The 22,528-nt window shown below is 40.9% G+C and overlaps 1 protein-coding gene across 1 annotated transcript in view; it reads right to left on the bottom strand.

Annotated features, from left to right (window-relative positions):
- MYO18B (myosin XVIIIB) overlaps nucleotides 1-22,528 on the bottom strand; it is a 201,322-nt gene that overhangs the window by 149,175 nt on the left and 29,619 nt on the right. Inside the window, exons 12-13 of the mRNA XM_053469399.1 lie at nucleotides 21,479-21,542; nucleotides 7,390-7,534 (exon numbers count right to left, since the gene is read on the bottom strand). Of these exons, the coding sequence (XP_053325374.1) occupies nucleotides 7,390-7,534; nucleotides 21,479-21,542 (209 nt within the window). The remainder of the gene's footprint in view (nucleotides 1-7,389; nucleotides 7,535-21,478; nucleotides 21,543-22,528) is intronic.

Raw genomic sequence — 22,528 nt, 5'->3', positions numbered from 1 at the left:
AGACTGTATGGATAGCAGAATGACTATGGATACACAAAATAGTATAATAATGGCCGATTCATAGCCATGCATTACCAGATCAGCTGGCAGAGACAATATGGGTCAGGGATGTGGCAGCAGGTTAAGAGAGATGTTGCCAGGTACAAGAAGAAGGGACAAAGCAAAATTGGACACGAAGCAAGAGGAGCTTCACAACATGTCTCACGCAGAGGTCAAAATAAATCCCCCAGAAACTTGGCAATCCACCTCATAAGAAAAATCTAGTTAGATCACAGTTATACACATTGTACATTAAACACAACCTGGTGCTTACATTGGGGAAAACTATCTGTCTTTGCATTATGGGAGAGATAGTTCACAACACATTAGCCATTACTGCCATAGATCAAGCACAAACAACAATGAAACATCAACAAGAAAACAACAATGAAAACTTGATTACATGACCGAGTCATTTAGTTTTAGAGCACCCATTAGTCTAAGAATGTATTCTTACTAAACAAAGTATTTAAGAAAAAACATACTTATTATATAGGGATCTATTACTCCAGATGTAAACCAATTGTGTAATAAAAATGTTTAACAATAGGGTCAGTGGGTGAACAGAGAGAATCCGTTTAACTCTGAATAAGTACACCTAAGCTCATTTTGGATATATTACAGAATATATTTTTTACAAAAATAATAAACTAGAATAAATATCTTCACCACATTAAATGCATAGGTTACATTCCTAATGAAAGCTCAAGGCTGTTTTAAATGTAATGTAATTAAATTATTTATTTTTATATTTGCATTATCAAAGTGAATTTTTTTTACAATAGTTTACATTTCAACCTGGCACTTTATTGAACAAAGAGTTGTAACCTTTTTGATTTTGACGCAAATGCTAAATACAAGAGCACTTTTCTGTTAGCCCCAGTAGAATGAGAGAGTTTGGGACACAATTAGGTCAAGTTATTTCTTGAACAATCACAACTTTTTTTTATTACAAAGTATTGCATATTATGTCTGATGTAATCACAAAGGCCAGTTAAGGAAACAAGAATTCAAATTATTTTTTTAATTCATATATATATATATATATATTGTGACAAACCCTGTTGCATGAGGGCCATACATGTCACATTTAGGGGTCCTAAGCACAGTCCTCTAGGGCAATTAGAGTCGGGAACACCAGCTTTAAACAAAACAGCACTTTATTTTAATCACTTAAACCCAAAAAAAACAAATCATAAAGAGAAAACCTAGCTCCCAATTGGAGCCCTCTCTAACTTAACTATGCTGGTCCAGACTGACCAGCCTAATTACCCACTAACTCGACCTCTCAGCCAGACCTAGCTAAGCCAGGCTCTGGAAAACCTCCCAAGTGGATTTGTTCTGGAAAACCTCCCCCAGACAGCAAACAAAATGTCCAGGCAGGTATTGCCTCACTTGGCTCAGGGATGGTCTTCTTCAGGGCCTCTCCTTGCCCTGGGAGCTCAGGGAACTTCCTCTTCCCCCAACAGTCTCCCTGATTATCAGGCCCCAGGGGTTTTTAATGCCCAACACCTGTGCCTGATGCCGGCCCCATAGGAATCCTGGACCAGATCCTGCAGACTTCTAGCCTCCTGGAAAAGCCGGCATGGATTTTCCACAGAATGGGGGAACGGAGCATTGGCCCACCCTGCTCTCCAATTGCTCCACCCCAGGGACCCATATTTACATTCTGGATAGCACCTGTACCCAAATGCCAAAATAAGCATCCCCCTGGGGTTTACACTGTCACAATATATATGAAGTACACATAGATACTGTGGCTACTTGCACACGTGACCCTTGGTGGTGTGTTATAGGTACCCACCAGACCTCCTAAAAGTGATGATGTGGTTTGTGAACTTGTAAAGTATGTTTAGAAGGAAGGCTTATTATACGGGCTGGTTAACAGCTGACACAGCCATCACAGTTAATAGGGGAATTCAAATCCCTTTTGCCAGTGGGACACATGCAAAAATGTATCACAAACAGCTTCTTGTTGCAGAGGACTGTCTCAGAAAATGAAACACTTCAAAGGGAGTCAAAAAGGAAAAGCAGAGAGAAATGTCTATCAAGTCCTAAAAGGTTTATGGCTTTCAAAGGGTCTCATCTGAGACATGCTTCTTTGATTCATTTTTTATCTGCCTTTCCGTTCATTTCATTTCTCTCTTTGGCACAAGGCAGGGAAAATCGATAATGGAAACAGAGAGGCTGGCTACATGTTAATACACTTTTAATAAGCCCCATGTTGCAAATGAGGACCGCAATACATATTTTCTAGTCGTTGGTCCAGGTTTCCTTAGGAAAATAAGGCCAAAGCAGACAATTTTACATTGCATACATAATTCAATTTATAGAACTAAAAAAATTAATGTGTGTGAGCAAGCATATTTACTTGTATTTGCTTGATCATGCATGTGTACTTGTGTATGTGTGTGAGCATGGATGTGTAATTGTGTGTTTGTATGTGCATGGATGTGGACTTGTGTGTGAGCATGCATGTGTAATTGTGTATGTGTATGAGCATGGATGTGTAATTGTGTATGTGTATGAGCATGGATGTGTAATTGTGTATGTGTATGAGCATGGATGTGTAATTGTGTATGTGTGTGTGAGCATGGATTTGTGATGGGGTGAGATGGAATGTGCACCTTAGTTTCTAGTTATGCCCTTGAAAGGTATACTTGCCAACTAATAAAATTAACATTGCACTTCAAGTTCTCTAGGGGGGTTGTCTTTACAATAAAAAATATTTTGCATCTTCAAAGTGGTAGGCATGCTGTGTAAATCAAATTTTACAAACTCCCAACAAATTCATTTTAATTCCAGGCTGCAATGCAACAAAATAGGAAAAATGCCAAGGGGTGAATACGTTTGCAAGGCACTGTATACGAGTAAGAATACGTATTATAAAAAATCTTAAAAGGGATGGTTCCATTAGACAAAAACACTATTTAATCCTATCTTTCTTTATTTTCTTAGAGCTGAGTAAACTGGGTAGTTAAAGATATTTGTTATGAGATTATTTGGTTTTGTGGAATCATGAACAGGTATTAGCTGCTTTTGAACTGATTGTGTCTATAAGAAAAAGTCCAAGAAATAAATTTCCAAATGTAATGTCCTTGAATACCATATCTGTAACATGATACTCAATCTAATGTCATTTCTGCTAAGTAACATCACAAAGTGCAAACATTTATTATTACTAAGTTAGGCATCTTAAGCTTGTCATGATGTTAAGAGACAAGCATTTGTAATATATAGAGTCATTAGGCCTTTTTTTAATGTGATGTCATAAATCGAATCCATCCACATTGGCATTTTCTCAGCTGAAGCCACTGAATGGGTTATTAATGGTGCTTTTCGATTCACCATTAATACATTAGACTGATCAGCTTCTCCTAAAAGCTCAGTAAATAATTAGGTGGAGTGAGTTCATGTTTCACACCATTGGCTCTGCTCTCTCCACCTCTGTCTCACACACGTCACAGTCAATTCAGCTATTGAAGCAGAAAAGCACAAGGTCATACAATGTCAGCAGAGTACCAAAATCTACTATTCTTGTTCAGAGTCCTGTGACAGATGAAGATCAATCATTTTTGGTTCAGCTGATGGGCCAGAGTCAAAGGGAAATTATAGCTAAAAGGCAGTCTCATATAAAAGGGTGCTTTGCAACATTCACAGCAACAAAGGTAGAGTTGGTTTTGCATCTTAGCATAGCATACAGCATTTGAAAATCCTCATTCAACCTTCTGCCAAGCAGATTCTGTAACATTCATGGCTTTGAAAGGTCAGCATTTTTCACATTGAGAGCCAATACCTTCCAGCAATCACTGCCTATGGGACTTATTCACTAAAGCAGGGGTTTTAAGTAGGGTTGCCAACCACTATGAGCTTCTCCTGCAGGACCTTAATTAACCCTATATAATGTAAAGTTTAACCTGTGAGATTTCTTGAAGGTTTCCTTACTACTAAATAATGAGCGTCTGAAGAAGAGCAAGTGGATTTGCACAGCATATTTCCCAACCGTCCCGATTTCTTCTAAACACTCCCAACAATGAATTATGAGGACAGCTGTCCTAACTAATATGGCAATCTATTAATCTGTATAGCTAATGCCTTATTTTTTGTGAAACCGACTTTGTGTGGAAATAATATGAGCAGAGCATAGCATGTTAGCTCATAGCGATATAATGTGGGTAGACCATACCTTCATGCCACAACCCAATCCACCAATGAAAATAATGTCATGATAGTAACAAAACTGAATGTAAACTATGTGAAGACAACGCATACACCCTAACTGAACCATTTGGCGCATAATTTCTAATAAATATTATAGGACATAGTGGCATACTTTCAATTTCTTATTTATTTATGAGTGGGTGTGAATATATACAGCTAAAGTCTTTGGCCATGAGGTGGCATCTGATTATATACTCAACGCCTACGTTCTTTTCATTCTAGCACAATATAGTCACCCAGTCCTTTTATGGATTAAAACACAATTTTGTAGGTTTCATGTCTTGCCATATACACACCTTTATTCACTTGTGTAGTAAGTCATAATTATGTATTTCAGCAATGGTCTCATATGGAAATGTGTTGAGATGTGACACCTCATATTCAAGGTCCTCCTAAATTCAAGCCTCCTGTTATGAGTACATACACCATCCTGCACTTCCAGCATGTTAGAAAGATCTACTGACTAGACTCAAGATTATTATAAATGGCATGTAAGTCATCCCCAATACAAATGTCATACAAAAGGAATTAAGGTATACTAAAAGACTAGGAACCTCAGCTTGGCATGACTGCATTTTGATATTAGGGATCTCCATTTGACAGTACATCTAGCTCTGTCATAATGTGTGATTCTGTTTAACACAACATTTGCCTTGCTTAGGAATCCGCCATTAAATATATTCCAAGTTGTTTGATATTACTTTAAGTCTGAGTTGCCTCTGACCTGTGCACACAGACAAACAGATCTAATGAGTTAATTGGTGCACGGACACTGTAGCTTCCATTCAGTAGGCCCATTGTCCTTTACTGATATCTCCACCAAACCTAAGCTGCTGTACCATAGAGTTAAATACCGTATTGGCTCGGATATAGGCCGCCCCCGTATATAGGCCGCGCCCTAAAAGTTTGGTGCTTTTTTAAAGAAAAGGTTTTTTTCTTTAAAAAAGCACAAAAAAAAACATGCTGCCACTCTGTCCCCCCCCCGAGATATGCTACCACTGTCCTCCCTCCCCGAGATATGCTGCCACTCTGCCCCCCCGAGATACGCTGCCTCTGTCCTCCCTCCCCGAGATATGCTGCCACTGTCCTCCCTCCCCGAGATATGCTGCCACTGTCCTCCTCTGCCCCCCCCCGAGATATGCTACCACTGTCCTCCTCCTCCCCCCCCGATATGCTGCCACTGTCCTCCTCTGGCCCCCCCTCCTCGACTTACCGGAGCAGACTCCCGGGTGTCTTGCGGGGCCGGCGGGGGACATCTACGCAATACGCGTATGCAACTTCCGGTACCGGAAGTTGCATACGCGTATTGCGTAGATGTCTCCCGCCGGCCCCGCAAGACACCCGGGAGTCTGCTCCGGTAAGTCGGGGGTGGGCAGTGGTAAAACGCATCGTGCGGACGGTCCGCATGATGCGCTTAGACAACCTCCCGTGCCGGCACCCCCCCCCGTGGGAAGTGCTGGCAGGGGAGGCTGTCTGAGCATATCGGGGGTAGGATGCAGGTCCCCTGCACCGCTGCGGGGGATCTGTATCCTAACCCCGCTGCCTGCCCGGCGCCCGGGACTGCATGTCCCGGGCGTCGGGCGCTAAACCCAGAATATAGGCCGCACCCCCACTTTAAAGACTTAAAGTGGGGGAAAAAAGTGCGGCCTATATTCGAGCCAATACGGTATTTTAGTATATTGACCAAATACTCATCACATGATATAAAGAGACTGAATGGCTAACCATGTGTCACGTGTATTAACCATTTGTTGATCTATCACCAATATAAGTATAGCAATTTGTTGACATATCCATATAACAGTTCACTATAATCTGTTACCAAACCTGAAGATATATTTTTTTTGAAAATATAGAAAATTAGATAGATATAGAGTTACAGAAATCATACCATCTATATTGTTTTCTGCATTAATTTTTTTTAAATGAGAGAATTCACAGGCCATCTTTCCAGTCAGTTCATGTCACTTAGATGTGGAAAGTGCAAGATCCCATGTAATATATTAAAAGTGGAAAAAAGGGTGATGTCCCTTAACCTTACATGCTGGGCAACCAGTAACCTTGTTAGAGAGACTAATTAATTTATTGTTAACCCTTCCATTCTCAGGAGCTACTGGTGATGAAAAAGGAAAACATCACAAATCCTCTTTACACTTTGTGTAATGCACATGACCTTCGGAGAACTACTCATTGTGTGAAACGTGTTGGAAATAAATGAAAGTTTCTGCTGAGAAATATCTCACGCTGAGCAAACTGGATGGACACATTCTAAAAGCACAATTTCACAGTGGGCAGCCTTTATTTACAATAAACAATTATTACCAATTAAAGCATATTAACTTAGTTCATTCAATAGTCAGACAATTTAAAGAAAACTGTGAGAAAATATGTAATTATTCATATCACCTTGAAATGCATTCTCAGTTTTACTATATATATATTTCCATGTTCTATGATAAAAGTTTACGGTGTGGTGCTTGATTAGCAGTGGCTAATTTTACATTTTAAAAGTGTAGAAATATCTAGGTGACTTTCTATGCAATTTTTGCTTTTACAAAGGATCCTAAGCTGCTATTTAGCATGGAGGGATATAGGATAAAATCATGTTCTTTATGCTTTGCTTTCAATTTGTGCCATGTAATGGATACCAGGGTTAGACCTCCAAGGTTCTCCATAAAACTGCTGTTCAAGTTAAAGTCTAGATTAAATCCAGCTAATGTACTCTCAGATAAATTGGGGGATTTAGGATGTAGTGCATGTAAAAATACCAATGTTCTTTGTTTAAGAACTAACTATGGGCAACATAGTTTGACATCTGCTCAAATGGTATCAATATGTTAGCAGATAAAACATTCTTCATTCTACTCATCATGATGAACTTCCCACATAATAATAATCTTATAATGTATTATTACTCCACATCCAGTGTTAAGACTTTTTTCATTTGAAACATTTTAACTCAGAAGTTCATCCTTGCAGGGTGACTAGTTAAGGACAGTATTTGCCAAGATTCAGGACCTGTGGGGGTTAGTGTGATCAAGACCATGCCATGGCTTTTTAAATTTATTTGTGTAGGCCGTTCAGCTGGCAAAGAAAAACAAATTCGGAAATTTCCACCTTCTCCCTTACCTCTGCATGCACCTGCTGCTCCAAGGTGATAGATACCGGCTAACACATGCCAAATGGCCTTCTGCTCATTCACTGTGAATCCCAAAGCCTCCATGGCAGATTGGAGTTGAACAAATGCCGCAGATGCCTTCTGCTTCTCTTCAGGCTAAGAGAGAGACAACAGGAAAGGGACAGTAACTCATACTGTGGAATAACCCATGTGAATACAACTGATTTGCTATTATTATGTCTTATTACTATGGCAGAGTACCGTATTTGCTCGATTATAAGACGACCCTGATTATAAGACGACCCCCCAAAATCTGAATATTAACTTAGGAAAAAAAGAAAAAGCCTGAATATAAGACGACCCTAAAGGAAAAAAGTTTTACCAGTAAATGTTAATTCATGTAAACTATTTTTTTTAATAAAAGCTATGATTGAGAAAAAAAATTTTTTTTTGTTTTTATTTCTTGTATTTTCCAACCTGTCCCCCAGTTACACACATCTGCCCCCAGGCTTGCCACTCCAATATGGCACTGTGGCCCATGATATGCCTTTTAACCCTCTATATGCCACTGTGCCCCATGGTATGTCTTTTGACCCCCTATGTGCCACTCTGCCTCCAGAAATGCCTTATACCCCTATATCCCATTCTGGCATTTAGGGGGTTAAAATGCATATTATGGGGCAGAGTGGCATATAGGGAGGTATAAGGCATTCCAGGAGGCAGAGTGGCATTAAGGGAGTTAAAAGGCATTGTATAGAGCACTCTGCCTCCAGAAATGCCTTATACCCCTATATGCCACTCTGGCATTTAGGGGGTTAAAAGGCATATTATGGGGCAGAGTGGCATATAGGGAGGTATAAGGCATTTCAGGAGGCAGAGTGCTCTATTAAATGCCCCCTTAACGCCACTCTGCCTCCTGAAATGCCTTATACCTCCCTATATGCCACTCTGCCCCATAATATGCCTTTTAACCCCCTAAGTGCCAGAGTGGCATATAGGGGTGTAAGGCATTCCAGAAATGCCCTACACACACACACACACACACACACACACACACACACACACACACACACACACTTACCGGTGCTTCCAATTTCCTGCTGTATTGCCGGGGCAGCGGGTTGACGTCTCATTCCGCGGCAGCCGGAAGGAGGTGGAGTTGGCAGCGGGGGTTTGTATGCGTCCGTCGCAAATACCTTCCCCGGCTGTCAGAGATCAGGAACTCTGGAACTCTGATCTCTGACAGTCGGGGAAGGTATTTGCGACGGACGCATGCAAACCCCCGCTGCCAACTTCACCTCCGGAAGCACCGGTAAGTGTGTGTGTGGGGTGGGGGCGACGACAGGAGGATCCAGGTCCCCTGCAGCGGTGCGGGGGATCTGGATCTTAGTCTCCTAATCAGACCTCTATTTGAGGTCTGATTAGAAGACGACCCCGATTATAAGACGAGGGGTATTTTTCAGAGCATTTGCTCTGAAAAAAACCTCGTCTTATAATCGAGCAAATACGGTATTATCAGCAAGAAATGCTGGACACAAAAATACAATATATATCTCACAAGCAATGGTGTTTCAAGTTCCAAGAGATCAGCTACCATTTGTAAAAACATACAGAGCATCTGTTTTTACGTAATCATTGGATTTTACAAATTTCATGTTACTTTTGCTTTACTGTGTGCGAGTGGTAGCTAAATGGAACAGCCTCCCATCAGGAGTGGTAGAGGCCAATACAGTAAAGGGAATTTAAACATGCACAGGATAGACATAAAGCTATCCTGAACCTAAGATAAGCTCAACAACTGAGTAAGATCTGATGGCATGGTTCTTAACTGCCATTAAATTCTATGTTGAGATTTTTAGTAGGCAAGTAAGTCACTTTTGGTGCATAGCTTAAAAAAGAGTTGCCATTTGAATATTGTATTAATTATATTAATAATAATAATAATATACATACAATAGAGTTACATTTTTTTTCAAAGACATTCTTCTTGCTGTTCAACTGATAAAAACATTGCAGAACAGCTATTTTGTGCATCATTCGTATAACTTCTATATACATATAAGCACACTAAGCACAGACTGTAAATGCAGGGTCATTTTGATAATTAAAATTGTCCTAATTGTTTTTGTTTAGACTCCTTTTTTTCATGCACTACATCCACTGCCAAGGAATTCAATTTTAGAAACCTTTTTAACCAAATCTTCAGAAGTCCATTAAACTTTTCACTTAGAAACTTTTCAATTTTATTTAATTTGCTTGTTGGGGAAACAAAAAAAAATATATAATAGCTGACAGAGATTAGACCTTTTGTTTTTCCAATAACAAAACATATAATTGGGCTACCAGAAAATGTCTTTCATGTTGTTATTCTATGTCTGAACATACCAAAATATGAATCCTTATTTTTAATGAAACTATGTTATAACAATGGCTGCTGGTTTATATTGAAAGGAATTGAAATAGTGCCAAATCTAAGTATATGAAAGATGCATTCACACAGGCCATGGTGGACGGTGATACAGCGCCATTAGTTACCACCTATCTTTTCAGAATTAAGGAATACGATTCTTTTTAACTATTAAATAATTTTAAATACATACATTCCTGTATATATTGTTAATTTTTACATTCTATATTTTATTACACTATTTGTTTGCAAAATGTTTATGTATATGCCCCCCCCCCATTTTGAGGAACCAAGTTCCCAGGTAAATATGTAACTAATATACAATCTGCACTTTTAGGGCAGAACTTGAAAGAGAGTTCTCTGCCTGAAGATGCCCAATATGTTCCTGTTACCCGCATCTTGGTGATCCTTTTAGTTGTTTCTAGAAATGCTGATCTCCTGCACTTTTATTATAGCCCCTCTGGCAGTGGAAGGTTTGTAGTCTTTGAGGCATGCAATGCAGTATAAAAAGATACCGTTAAAACAGCTTTTTTCCAGCTCATAAAACCAATATCCCTCTGTAGTATAAAGCACTATATAACTCTGTCTTTATGATTGTGCAGATTGGGGTTTATGTTAAACATTTCTATTCCAGCCAAATTAGAAAGTAAACACTGCATGCATGAGCAGGCGCGGCGTCAGCCCGGCTTGTTACCTGTGTTTTATTAAACAGAGGAAATTAATATTTAGCAGCTCTTTAGTACTCCGATTAAGATGTGTGGCTTTCCAGTGTACAGGGATAACGCCGTAACTTCACTCGAACAGAAATATTCAAACTAAATGCCTAGCCGCAGTTGCCGCTAGTTGGCTGGCCTCTGACTTGTAGTGTAAGGTGACGTTACATTTTGGAAATTGAGTATAAATCTGAACGTTACATCTGTTTTTATGTTCAAAGGTAAGCCGGCAATGTTTAGCCAAGAGGGCAAATGGACCCAGTTATCCCCAGTTCAGCACAAGAAGCAAATCATCCATTTCCTTGCTAGCGCTCCCCTAAGCTTCTCCTATTTTTGTTGTATTGTGTGCAGTGCACACTGGAGAAACAATTACTTAGATGACGCTTAATGTCAATGCTTTTAAATGTATTCAACCAGGTATTTAACTACTTAGTTTGACTAAAAACCAACACCAGCAAGAAAAACAAAACTGGCCCTGCAATGATATTATTGCTCTTTATGTACGGGTTCATTAACAATCTTGTATGTTGCAGCTATACCTTTAAACGTTGTGGCATTATTAGTTGGGGAGCCAACATTTAATAATGTTTATTAATTTAATATCATAGGTCTTAGACGGGGTAAAAACAGGCGCAGCATCAGCAGATTACATATTATATTTTGTTCACAGGATTGTGTTTTTGTTAAACTGTTATAGCTAAAGAGGAATGTCTTATAAGGGTTGCAAATGATTATGGGATGTCCATTATTGCTAGACTTGGGCACCAGGGGGCTCTTCGTGCTCGTCTTCGGCAAAAAAAAAAACTTCGTATTCCGCGAATATTCGCCTGGTCCTGTCTTCTCTTCGGGCAAATATTCGCGGACATTCTTCGTGCTCGGGTTTTCTTCGTTTTCCCCGGTTAAGGGGTTAAAACGGGGTTAAAGCCGCTCTGGCGCAAGGAGTTTAAATGTCCGTATGAGCAACTCTATTGGTCGTCAGCAGGGGGCTCGTCTGCCATTGGTTGATGGCAGACGAGCCCCCTGCTGGCGACCAATAGGGTCGCTCGTACAGACTGTTATACTCCTGGTGCCGTAATTGTCCGGCAGATCCCGCTGGTATCCCTGTTCTATCATTTATTAACTGATAGATCAGGGAGACCAGTGGGATGTGCCGGGTAAGTTGCAGCATTGGGATTTTAAAAGTCTGTACGAGCGACTCTGTTGGTCGCTCGTACAGACTTTTAGGCTCCTGGTGCTCTAACTTACCCGGCACATCCCACTGGTCTCCCTGTTCAATTAATTAAATGTCCGTACGAGAGAACAATAAAGTCGCTCGTACGGACATTTAACTATCTGAACAGGGAGGGAGACCAGTGGCATCGGCAGGGTAAGCTGCAGCATTGGGGTTTTAAAACCCCAATGCTGCAACTTGCCCTGCCGATGCCACTGGTCTTTAACTAATTGAACAGGGAGGGAGACCGATGCCACTGGTCTCCCTCCCTGTTCAATTAGTTAGTCTGTGCCGGGTTAAATGTCCGTACGAGCGACCAATAAAGTCGCTCGTACGGACATTTAACTATCTGTTCAGGGAGGGAGACCAGTGGCATTGGCAGGGTAAGTTGCAGCATTGAGGTTTTAAAACCCCAATGCTGCAACTTGCCCTGCCGATGCCACTGGTCTTTAACTAATTGAACAGGGAGGGAGACCGATGCCACCGGTCTCCCTCCCTGTTCAATTAGTTAGTCTGTGCCGGGTTAAATGTCCGTACGAGCGACCAATAAAGTCGCTCGTACGGACATTTAACTAATTGAACAGGGAGGGAGACCAGTGGCATCGGCACTGCCGATGCCACTGGTCTCCCTCCCTGTTCAATTAGTTAGGGGTTAACTTTTTTTTAAAGGGTTAAGGGGCCGTGCAAGTGAGCCTACTGGTCGCTTGCACGGTCCTTTAACCTATGGATTTCCGCTCCCGTTAACCCCTTCGATGCTGTGTTAGATAACGCAGCATCGAAGTGGTTAACGGGAGCGGAAATCCATAGGTTCGCTGTCAGGGGCTACAAAGACCGTGCGAGTGAGCCTATTGGTCACCTGCAGGGTCTTTCTCTGGCATCAACCAATTGGTTAATGCCAGAGGAGGTCCCTGTAGGCGACCAATAGGCTCATTCACACTGCCCTGTAACCCGTGACGGCGAACCTGCGGATTTCCACTTCCGGGAACTGCCGCGATGCCGCGAAGCCGCAAAGAGAAGACAAGGTAAGATAGAAGGGGGGGAATGGTAGACGAAGACGAAGACAATCACGAAGATCTTCGTGGTGTGTGTCTTCGTCTTCGCCTACGTTTTACCGCCGCCGTCTTCTCTTCGGCGTGTCTTCGGAACGAACACGAAAACGCACTCTTCGTGTTCGTTTCCATGTTCGCCCGAAGACGAATGCACAAGTCTAATTATTGCACACCTATGCATTAAAAGCTTAGCAATAGTGTGACTCAGATCATTAATCCATTGGGTCTGGTGTCCAGGTAAAGTCAATGATGGATTGACCAAGCAGTGGCGCAACTGCGGAAGAGACTCCACTTCTTCGCACCCCACACACTCTTGTTACTGACCACACACGTTGCACATCAGAGACATTTTCCACAAGCTATCTAGGCACAGAAATCTGTAAATCCCAATATTTAGCAGCTCTTTAGTACTCCGATTAAGATGTGTGGCTTTCCAGTGTACAGGGATAACGCCGTAACTTCACTCGAACAGAAATATTCAAACTAAATGCCTAGCCGCAGTTGCCGCTAGTTGGCTGGCCTCTGACTTGTAGTGTAAGGTGACGTTACATTTTGGAAATTGAGTATAAATCTGAACGTTACATCTGTTTTTATGTTCAAAGGTAAGCCGGCAATGTTTAGCCAAGAGGGCAAATGGACCCAGTTATCCCCAGTTCAGCACAAGAAGCAAATCATCCATTTCCTTGCTAGCGCTCCCCTAAGCTTCTCCTATTTTTGTTGTATTGTGTGCAGTGCACACTGGAGAAACAATTACTTAGATGACGCTTAATGTCAATGCTTTTAAATGTATTCAACCAGGTATTTAACTACTTAGTTTGACTAAAAACCAACACCAGCAAGAAAAACAAAACTGGCCCTGCAATGATATTATTGCTCTTTATGTACGGGTTCATTAACAATCTTGTATGTTGCAGCTATACCTTTAAACGTTGTGGCATTATTAGTTGGGGAGCCAACATTTAATAATGTTTATTAATTTAATATCATAGGTCTTAGACGGGGTAAAAACAGGCGCAGCATCAGCAGATTACATATTATATTTTGTTCACAGGATTGTGTTTTTGTTAAACTGTTATAGCTAAAGAGGAATGTCTTATAAGGGTTGCAAATGATTATGGGATGTCCATTATTGCTAGACTTGGGCACCAGGGGGCTCTTCGTGCTCGTCTTCGGCAAAAAAAAAAACTTCGTATTCCGCGAATATTCGCCTGGTCCTGTCTTCTCTTCGGGCAAATATTCGCGGACATTCTTCGTGCTCGGGTTTTCTTCGTTTTCCCCGGTTAAGGGGTTAAAACGGGGTTAAAGCCGCTCTGGCGCAAGGAGTTTAAATGTCCGTATGAGCAACTCTATTGGTCGTCAGCAGGGGGCTCGTCTGCCATTGGTTGATGGCAGACGAGCCCCCTGCTGGCGACCAATAGGGTCGCTCGTACAGACTGTTATACTCCTGGTGCCGTAATTGTCCGGCAGATCCCGCTGGTATCCCTGTTCTATCATTTATTAACTGATAGATCAGGGAGACCAGTGGGATGTGCCGGGTAAGTTGCAGCATTGGGATTTTAAAAGTCTGTACGAGCGACTCTGTTGGTCGCTCGTACAGACTTTTAGGCTCCTGGTGCTCTAACTTACCCGGCACATCCCACTGGTCTCCCTGTTCAATTAATTAAATGTCCGTACGAGAGAACAATAAAGTCGCTCGTACGGACATTTAACTATCTGAACAGGGAGGGAGACCAGTGGCATCGGCAGGGTAAGCTGCAGCATTGGGGTTTTAAAACCCCAATGCTGCAACTTGCCCTGCCGATGCCACTGGTCTTTAACTAATTGAACAGGGAGGGAGACCGATGCCACTGGTCTCCCTCCCTGTTCAATTAGTTAGTCTGTGCCGGGTTAAATGTCCGTACGAGCGACCAATAAAGTCGCTCGTACGGACATTTAACTATCTGTTCAGGGAGGGAGACCAGTGGCATTGGCAGGGTAAGTTGCAGCATTGAGGTTTTAAAACCCCAATGCTGCAACTTGCCCTGCCGATGCCACTGGTCTTTAACTAATTGAACAGGGAGGGAGACCGATGCCACCGGTCTCCCTCCCTGTTCAATTAGTTAGTCTGTGCCGGGTTAAATGTCCGTACGAGCGACCAATAAAGTCGCTCGTACGGACATTTAACTAATTGAACAGGGAGGGAGACCAGTGGCATCGGCACTGCCGATGCCACTGGTCTCCCTCCCTGTTCAATTAGTTAGGGGTTAACTTTTTTTTAAAGGGTTAAGGGGCCGTGCAAGTGAGCCTACTGGTCGCTTGCACGGTCCTTTAACCTATGGATTTCCGCTCCCGTTAACCCCTTCGATGCTGTGTTAGATAACGCAGCATCGAAGTGGTTAACGGGAGCGGAAATCCATAGGTTCGCTGTCAGGGGCTACAAAGACCGTGCGAGTGAGCCTATTGGTCACCTGCAGGGTCTTTCTCTGGCATCAACCAATTGGTTAATGCCAGAGGAGGTCCCTGTAGGCGACCAATAGGCTCATTCACACTGCCCTGTAACCCGTGACGGCGAACCTGCGGATTTCCACTTCCGGGAACTGCCGCGATGCCGCGAAGCCGCAAAGAGAAGACAAGGTAAGATAGAAGGGGGGGAATGGTAGACGAAGACGAAGACAATCACGAAGATCTTCGTGGTGTGTGTCTTCGTCTTCGCCTACGTTTTACCGCCGCCGTCTTCTCTTCGGCGTGTCTTCGGAACGAACACGAAAACGCACTCTTCGTGTTCGTTTCCATGTTCGCCCGAAGACGAATGCACAAGTCTAATTATTGCACACCTATGCATTAAAAGCTTAGCAATAGTGTGACTCAGATCATTAATCCATTGGGTCTGGTGTCCAGGTAAAGTCAATGATGGATTGACCAAGCAGTGGCGCAACTGCGGAAGAGACTCCACTTCTTCGCACCCCACACACTCTTGTTACTGACCACACACGTTGCACATCAGAGACATTTTCCACAAGCTATCTAGGCACAGAAATCTGTAAATCCCAATCTGTGATCCTAATAACACAATAAAATGATTTTCCACTGACAGCGGCACAGGGGCTATCGCCATCGGACTCGTTAACCTAGGCCAACATGTGATGCTGGACAAATCTGCATTCATAGGCATTGTATAATAGGTCAATTAAATGGATACATATTTGTATTTTATACAGAAAACATAACTATTTAGTTGGTTTCTCCTTTAGTTGTGCTGTATATCACATACCGTTAGTATTAACATGCTCACCAAATCTGTTTTTATTTCTCCTTACTAGCAGATATGGGGAGATTCCCATTACTAGACAACCGTTTTCTAATTATCCTTAGCAGCATTATATCCTAAATCATTACAAACCCATATGGATGGCAGATGTGCAGCGGGTGTTAGAATTAGGAGCTATGTGCATAGCTTAATGCAGACAATTTAATTATAATTGGACATTTGTCCGTGAAGTTTAAGAAATGAACTTTTTTGCTCTGTAACCCATCCAAGGACTCAATGAAGTCAGTACAAGGTTTATCCTTCGGAGGGGAGGATGAAGCACAAACTGCAGTAACGTAGACTCAGGCATCTCAAGGTTAAATGTGGGCTCTGATTGTTCTACAGCAAACACCTGGCTATAATAAAAGATGTGAAGAAAAATTACATTTTGAGTTTTGAGTGTCTACCCATAAAAGTGGTTGCTCTGCTTCCTGAATAAAATATTTTCTATTTAATATACTATATAAGTATTACATTTTTGGGCCACTTTTCTATCCAGGTTAACTTAGTAAAAATAAGAAAAACATTACCAGCTCGAAGACTGTTTATAGTTAATGTTGGATTAACATCATAAAGTAGATACCTATGTACTGTATAAGCCAGGGGAGTCCAACCTGCCGCCCTCCAGCTGCTGCAGGACTACATCTCCCATAATGCTCTTTGAGCTAAGAGGCTGGCTGAGGAGGATGGGAGATGTAGTCCTGCAGCAGCTGGAGGGCCGCAGGTTGGACGGCCCTGGTATAAGCTATGGTACGACTTGCTTAGAGACTTGCTTAGATATTGTTTATGGTCACATTTTGAAGGTCACCATTCCAAATAAATGACATAGTACTAGCAGAGCACTACATCCCTACTGGCGTTATCTGCCGTGTATTCATGGAGTGTTCCTGAGTAGCTCTATCTGCTTTGCAAATGATCCATTCTAGCAGATAAGTTATTATAAGATAAGATTAGATAAGTGTGAGAGAGGGTGGGAGTGAATGAGCCCACAAAATACAATTTTTTTGCTGTGTTTTCATTCGTTTTTTGGGGAGTTTTCGGAGATTCCTATGAATTGACAAAATATGTACGTTTTGTTACATTTGCAACTCGTATGAATCCGAACGTCTACTTTACATCTTTTTTTATGTTGGGCCAATAAAAGGTAACGTCTCCCGAGCTCCCATCAGATCTCCACATACCCCGTGTCTAATACAGATGATACTACTTTAACTAGACTTTCAAATACTTCAAAAGTACGTCTCATGCAAGCTAGGTTGTTCCGTGTTTAAACGGCATAGTCATTAGTTGAATAAGAAATCCATTAGTACCCTATATCCAAACCCTTTGTGAAATAATGCTAGGTGCCGAGCAGTTTTGCCTTAGTGTAGATTAAAGTTTCTAGACTAGCAAAGCCATTATTAGTTCAGTTTGCTTTGTGTATGGATTGGGACTTAGCATTAGAGAATTTTCTGCTGCTTTATAAATAAACCATAAGAATAATAACTCCATTGCCGTTGCTTGGAACAATCGTATTGAGCACAAGTTTTATCGTTAGAGAGGATGACGGTGTATATGCATTAAACATTAAGATAATACTACAGTTAAATAAGCACCTTCTAGATTGTAAGCTTATTTGAGATAAATTGTGTGTTTTTTTTCTATATACCTCCAGAAATTATGGAAAAAATAAAAATGGGGGAGAGGCACAACACCATTTCCTATAAGGTACATTTTGGCTAATTTTATCAGAAAATATATATCTATATATCTATCTATATATATATATATATAGATAGATATATAGATATATATATATATATATATATATGCCACTGCTGGGCATTTTATCTCTCTTTATATAAATGTGTCACTCTAGATACTGATCGGATGGACACATCTAGCGTCTAAATACCCTTCCCCTCCTGCCAAGGCAGATTTGCATTAAACTAACCAGCTTCCAGGTATAACGAGTGAAGAACAGACTCTTAATATTATCATCCATGCTTACCATTGATCCTGAAAGATCTTCCATTTAATAATACTATGTGCATACTGTTTTTCAGTCATTATTGTATAAATAAAAGATGCCTACTCGGCAGTTTGAACGTGTACAGATAAAAATAACAGCACGGCCATACAGTAGGCAATGACAGAGTTGTAATGAGATTGCTTCATTAACTCTTGGCATCTCAGTTATGCGAGCGATGCTGATTAGTGGAGGTTGAAATGGCATTGATTGGTTATTTAGTTCTCTGCCAGAGATATAAACTCCTCCCTTCAGACATCGCTGCAATTGATTACTTGTAGCAGCTAATTTGCTTTGTCATTCCATATGCAGAGAAAACAGAATGATGACAGTGGCATCAATTATTAGCTGGCATACTTGTGACAGGTAAATTATCTGGGTTATTGCAAGGTTCTGCTGTATTTAGAAATTAAATAGATGATATCACCTTTTTAAAATTCAAAAGTTCAATGCATAAAATAAGTCATTATAAGTAATGGTGTTCACCAGGGCCAGACTGGCGATGGTGGGGCACCTTAAAGTGTGAAGGCCACCCCACCAGCACCGGTCATGTCTTGGCACTTTAGGGCCACGGCCGCCTGATGACATAATTGCAACAAATGGTCAAAGCCAATCCTGGTTTTGGTTGATCTTTCTCCCCTGTGGAGATCCAGCCGGTGTCACCCTCATCTAAGCCAGCCACTCATCCTTTTTCATCCCTCTAGCCGCCAGTCACCAGCTCAGAGGTACCACCCCTTTTCAAACTTTCTAATTACCGACACCTTCTGGCTACCTGTGTAGTGACATCAACCATCAACTCCAATCAAGTTCCAAAATCAGTCCAGATCTTCCTCCCTTATCCACTTATCTCAGTTGCAAATCACCACCTACAAATCACAAGGGCAGGAAGGCAGGAGACTGAGTCTCCAGCTACCTCCACTGAACTTATACCCTCTTCTGAGATCCAGTGACCTTTCCATGACCGGGCTTGCTTCCTCAAACATGAAGCCCTTGGTCATGCTGGCTAACCCTGTCATGCTGCCTTCCACCTAAACGTTTCTAGGGCTCAAACACCACACTGAGCTGATTCTTTATGGCAATGTTAACAAAGTCAGTGTCTTACTGTTATTAAGATTGAGCCATTCCATTTTTTTTTTACCACAAAATAATATGATATTAAGTTATCAATGCTCTATTGTCAAATTACTGAGTTTTGTTGATTCTGGCAGCCTTTGTAATGGCGTTAAGTTAAAACAAAGTTGATGGAATCCAGTTCTGCAAGGTCGCATGCACACCAGGCTTTGACGATAATACTTTCTTGATTACATGCTAATTAGAGAAGTTCTAAAACTGTAGCTGAATTTTGGTCCCCACTGAGCCTGACAACCCTTAGAAGTATTAAAAGGTACAAACATAGCAGCTTCTCCATCTGGCCTATTTAAAGGTTTCCTTTTAATGTGCCTCAATGTGAAATACTCTTTATCACTGGGGAAAAAGTGGATAGCACAAGGCTGATAAAACGCCTTCTATAGCACTTGATAAGTTCAACTACAAGTAGACAGACGGAGGCTCACTAGGCTTATTATTTATTTCCTTAAACCTCCTAGTCGTATACTAGCTAAATTAAAAATGTAAATAAGGTTCAGGCAACAAAATTAAAGCTGTGTCTCATGTCACAACAGCAAGGAAATGGTAGGCCAGCACAAATCTTCTATTAGCACCAAAATTCTGTAAAAGCCTAATTAGAAGCATCAAATGCTATATGATTGGCATTTGCTATTATTGCAGCAAAATAGGATGAATATAGCAGATAAACCCAAAAAGGGAAATACATTTATTTTTTTATAGTGCCTGTGATTTACAGTGAACATCAACTTTTCAGGCTCGGTTATGTTAAACTCTATGTTTTGGACTTGTATTGGTTCACTCAGGCCCACATTTGTTTGTTCAAAAGAGTTGTGGCAAAGCATGGTATGTATAGTTGTGGGTACGGTTAACTCCCTTCCCATTTACTGTACATACAAAACTGTCTAGGCACAGGGAATCCAACCCAAAGATCACCAAGTAACTCAGCAAACATTTTAAAATAGCCAAAATAGACTATTTGTACTGTGACCATGTCACTTAAACGTTATTTACATTTTCATTATCTCCTGTTTTTTGTAAAAAATATATTTACTTGTGCTTAGAAAGTCAGTGCTTAGGTTAGGCTTTGAAACTTATCTCATTATAAATTTACGCATGCAAGCCTGGTTGCAATGCAGGTGGGCAACTCAGCACCATGGAGACTGCACCTAAATCATCCATTGTAGCATAATACAAACTCGGTTTGCAAACTGATTATAAATACAGTGGTAAGCAACGCAGTTATATAGGAAATCTCAAGATTTTTAATGTAAGAATACTCTTTGTGCAGGTATATTCAGAAACATGAAAAGGCAGTGACACCTCAAAGGTGATGTTATTCTGACAAGGTAAAGATATTTATCATAGTCTACAACGATAAAAAAATGTCCACCAGCGATTTAGTGCTCAATGTGATATAATTACCGGTATTTAACTTACTAGTGTATGTGCCGATCACTGGAATGACATGTCCAAAAATCTTTTCCCCACCTTTTATCTCCCTTTTTTCTACCTTTTCCCTCTTCTATCTATCAACCTTTTCTGTTTGTTTTACCAGTTCTCCCCCTTTCCTCCCCCTCTTCTCTTGCCCTCCTTCTCTCCCTCCCCTCTCCATGCCCATCTACGTGTTCTCTCTCTCTCCATCTCTTCCCTCTATCTCTCCATTCCCTCTCCTCTACCATCATCTTTTTCCCACCCATCCCCACCTCTCCCTCACAATGAGGACATCATCGGGACACCAGGGATACTGCTAAATATTGTGGAGGTGATGTAGAGCAACCTGAAGAACATTCAAAATACTTGTGGGACACTTTTTTTTGCAAGTATATTTTACCCCAACATATTTCTTTGTATCAATTATATGATATTTTATACTTCCTGCTCACTTGCCTATAACATGTTTGAAACTATTATTATTCACTTTTATTTATATAGTTTCATATATATATACAGTTTAAAAATTCAGCCATCTTATTTCATATGCAACAAATTTGCATTATGATTGAACAATTGACATATAATTACAAGACTAGTAAGCTATAATATTATATTTTTCTAATAAATAGACCATGGCTAGTAAAATACCAATAACTCCCCTGAACATAACACATCCCTGGTTTTGCAGACATCAGTCTGTAAGTGCCCCAGAGACTTGAACCCGGAAGCCAGGTTTATTAAATAGTTTCTTTCTATGCGCCGCTGCTAAATCAATTCCCAAGAAAATATATTCTGCTACATTTCATGTAATAAAATGCAGTAGATGCGAATGGGGCAGCAATTTAACCAAGGACTATGTATTTACATAATAAAGTCCCTTTCCTACCTTCACGCATGGCATCATTCCAAAGGAGTGGTTCTCTGCCATCTGGTGCAGGTGCAGCTCCGACCTGTTAAAAAGAGATAAAAATTACACTGTGTGTTGAAAGCAAACAAACTGAGCTCACGTATCAAGCTTCCTACAACAGCAGATTTTACTCTATATTATTAAAGTTATGATGCTGGCGGTGTGAGTTTATACATACGCGCTTTACAGTTATATTAACTGAAAAATAAAGCTGTGTTTAGTAAGCCTAGTAAGCATACTGCCGTGTTTCAAATAGGTTTAGGTGACCTCAACAGATCATGAACTTTCAACATTTCAAATGGCCAAAGAGGGACCAATGGCTAGAGGTGAGTCCAAGGTACAGGGCGTTATCAATATTTTCTCATGTGACCTTTCTACGTACCTTTCTAAATAACCTGACCCCTGGGACTCTAGAAATATTAGCATATCATTGTGATGATTCCATGTAGTGACTCGCAAAATGTGCTAACAAAATGACTCTAAGGTTAGGACAAAAACCATGAGACTTAGGATATCTCTTTAGTTGTTCACAATAACAGTATATGAATGAGGTCAAACCAACACATCTCCCCTTCCCTCCAATCTACTGATGTCACCTATTGTATGTTTTTAACCACTTCGCACCACACACAGAGTAAACAGCACCTAGTGTCCTATGAGCTATCCATACAATGTCAAAGTAAAGTACAAGGAGACTCTATTTACAGGTTTACAATGCATGTGCCTCCTCCTGATTACCTTTAGACTGTGCCTTGACACAGGACATTAATCAGACTATTCCCAGAAAGTAAAACTCCCATTGCCTGAACCACATATCATATTCTTTAGACGCATTGTTATATAGCTTGAAGCCGATAATGGACAGAAGCTTTACTTTAAATCTCTAAGGCTTGGTCACTGCCGAGAAAAGAACTGCAGATGACCAATAAATAGTATAATTGTATTTACTTTAGTTCAAATGAGTGGACAGAAATACATGGTTAACATAATAGTAGCCTCCCAAAACAGTAAATTTGAAAGACACAATCT

Source organism: Spea bombifrons, chromosome 1 (genome assembly GCF_027358695.1).
Source record: "Spea bombifrons isolate aSpeBom1 chromosome 1, aSpeBom1.2.pri, whole genome shotgun sequence".
In the NCBI taxonomy this organism is placed as follows: Eukaryota; Metazoa; Chordata; class Amphibia; order Anura; family Pelobatidae; genus Spea; species Spea bombifrons.
Note: the sequence above shows the minus strand (reverse complement) of the source record. Positions and strands in the feature narration are given on the sequence as shown.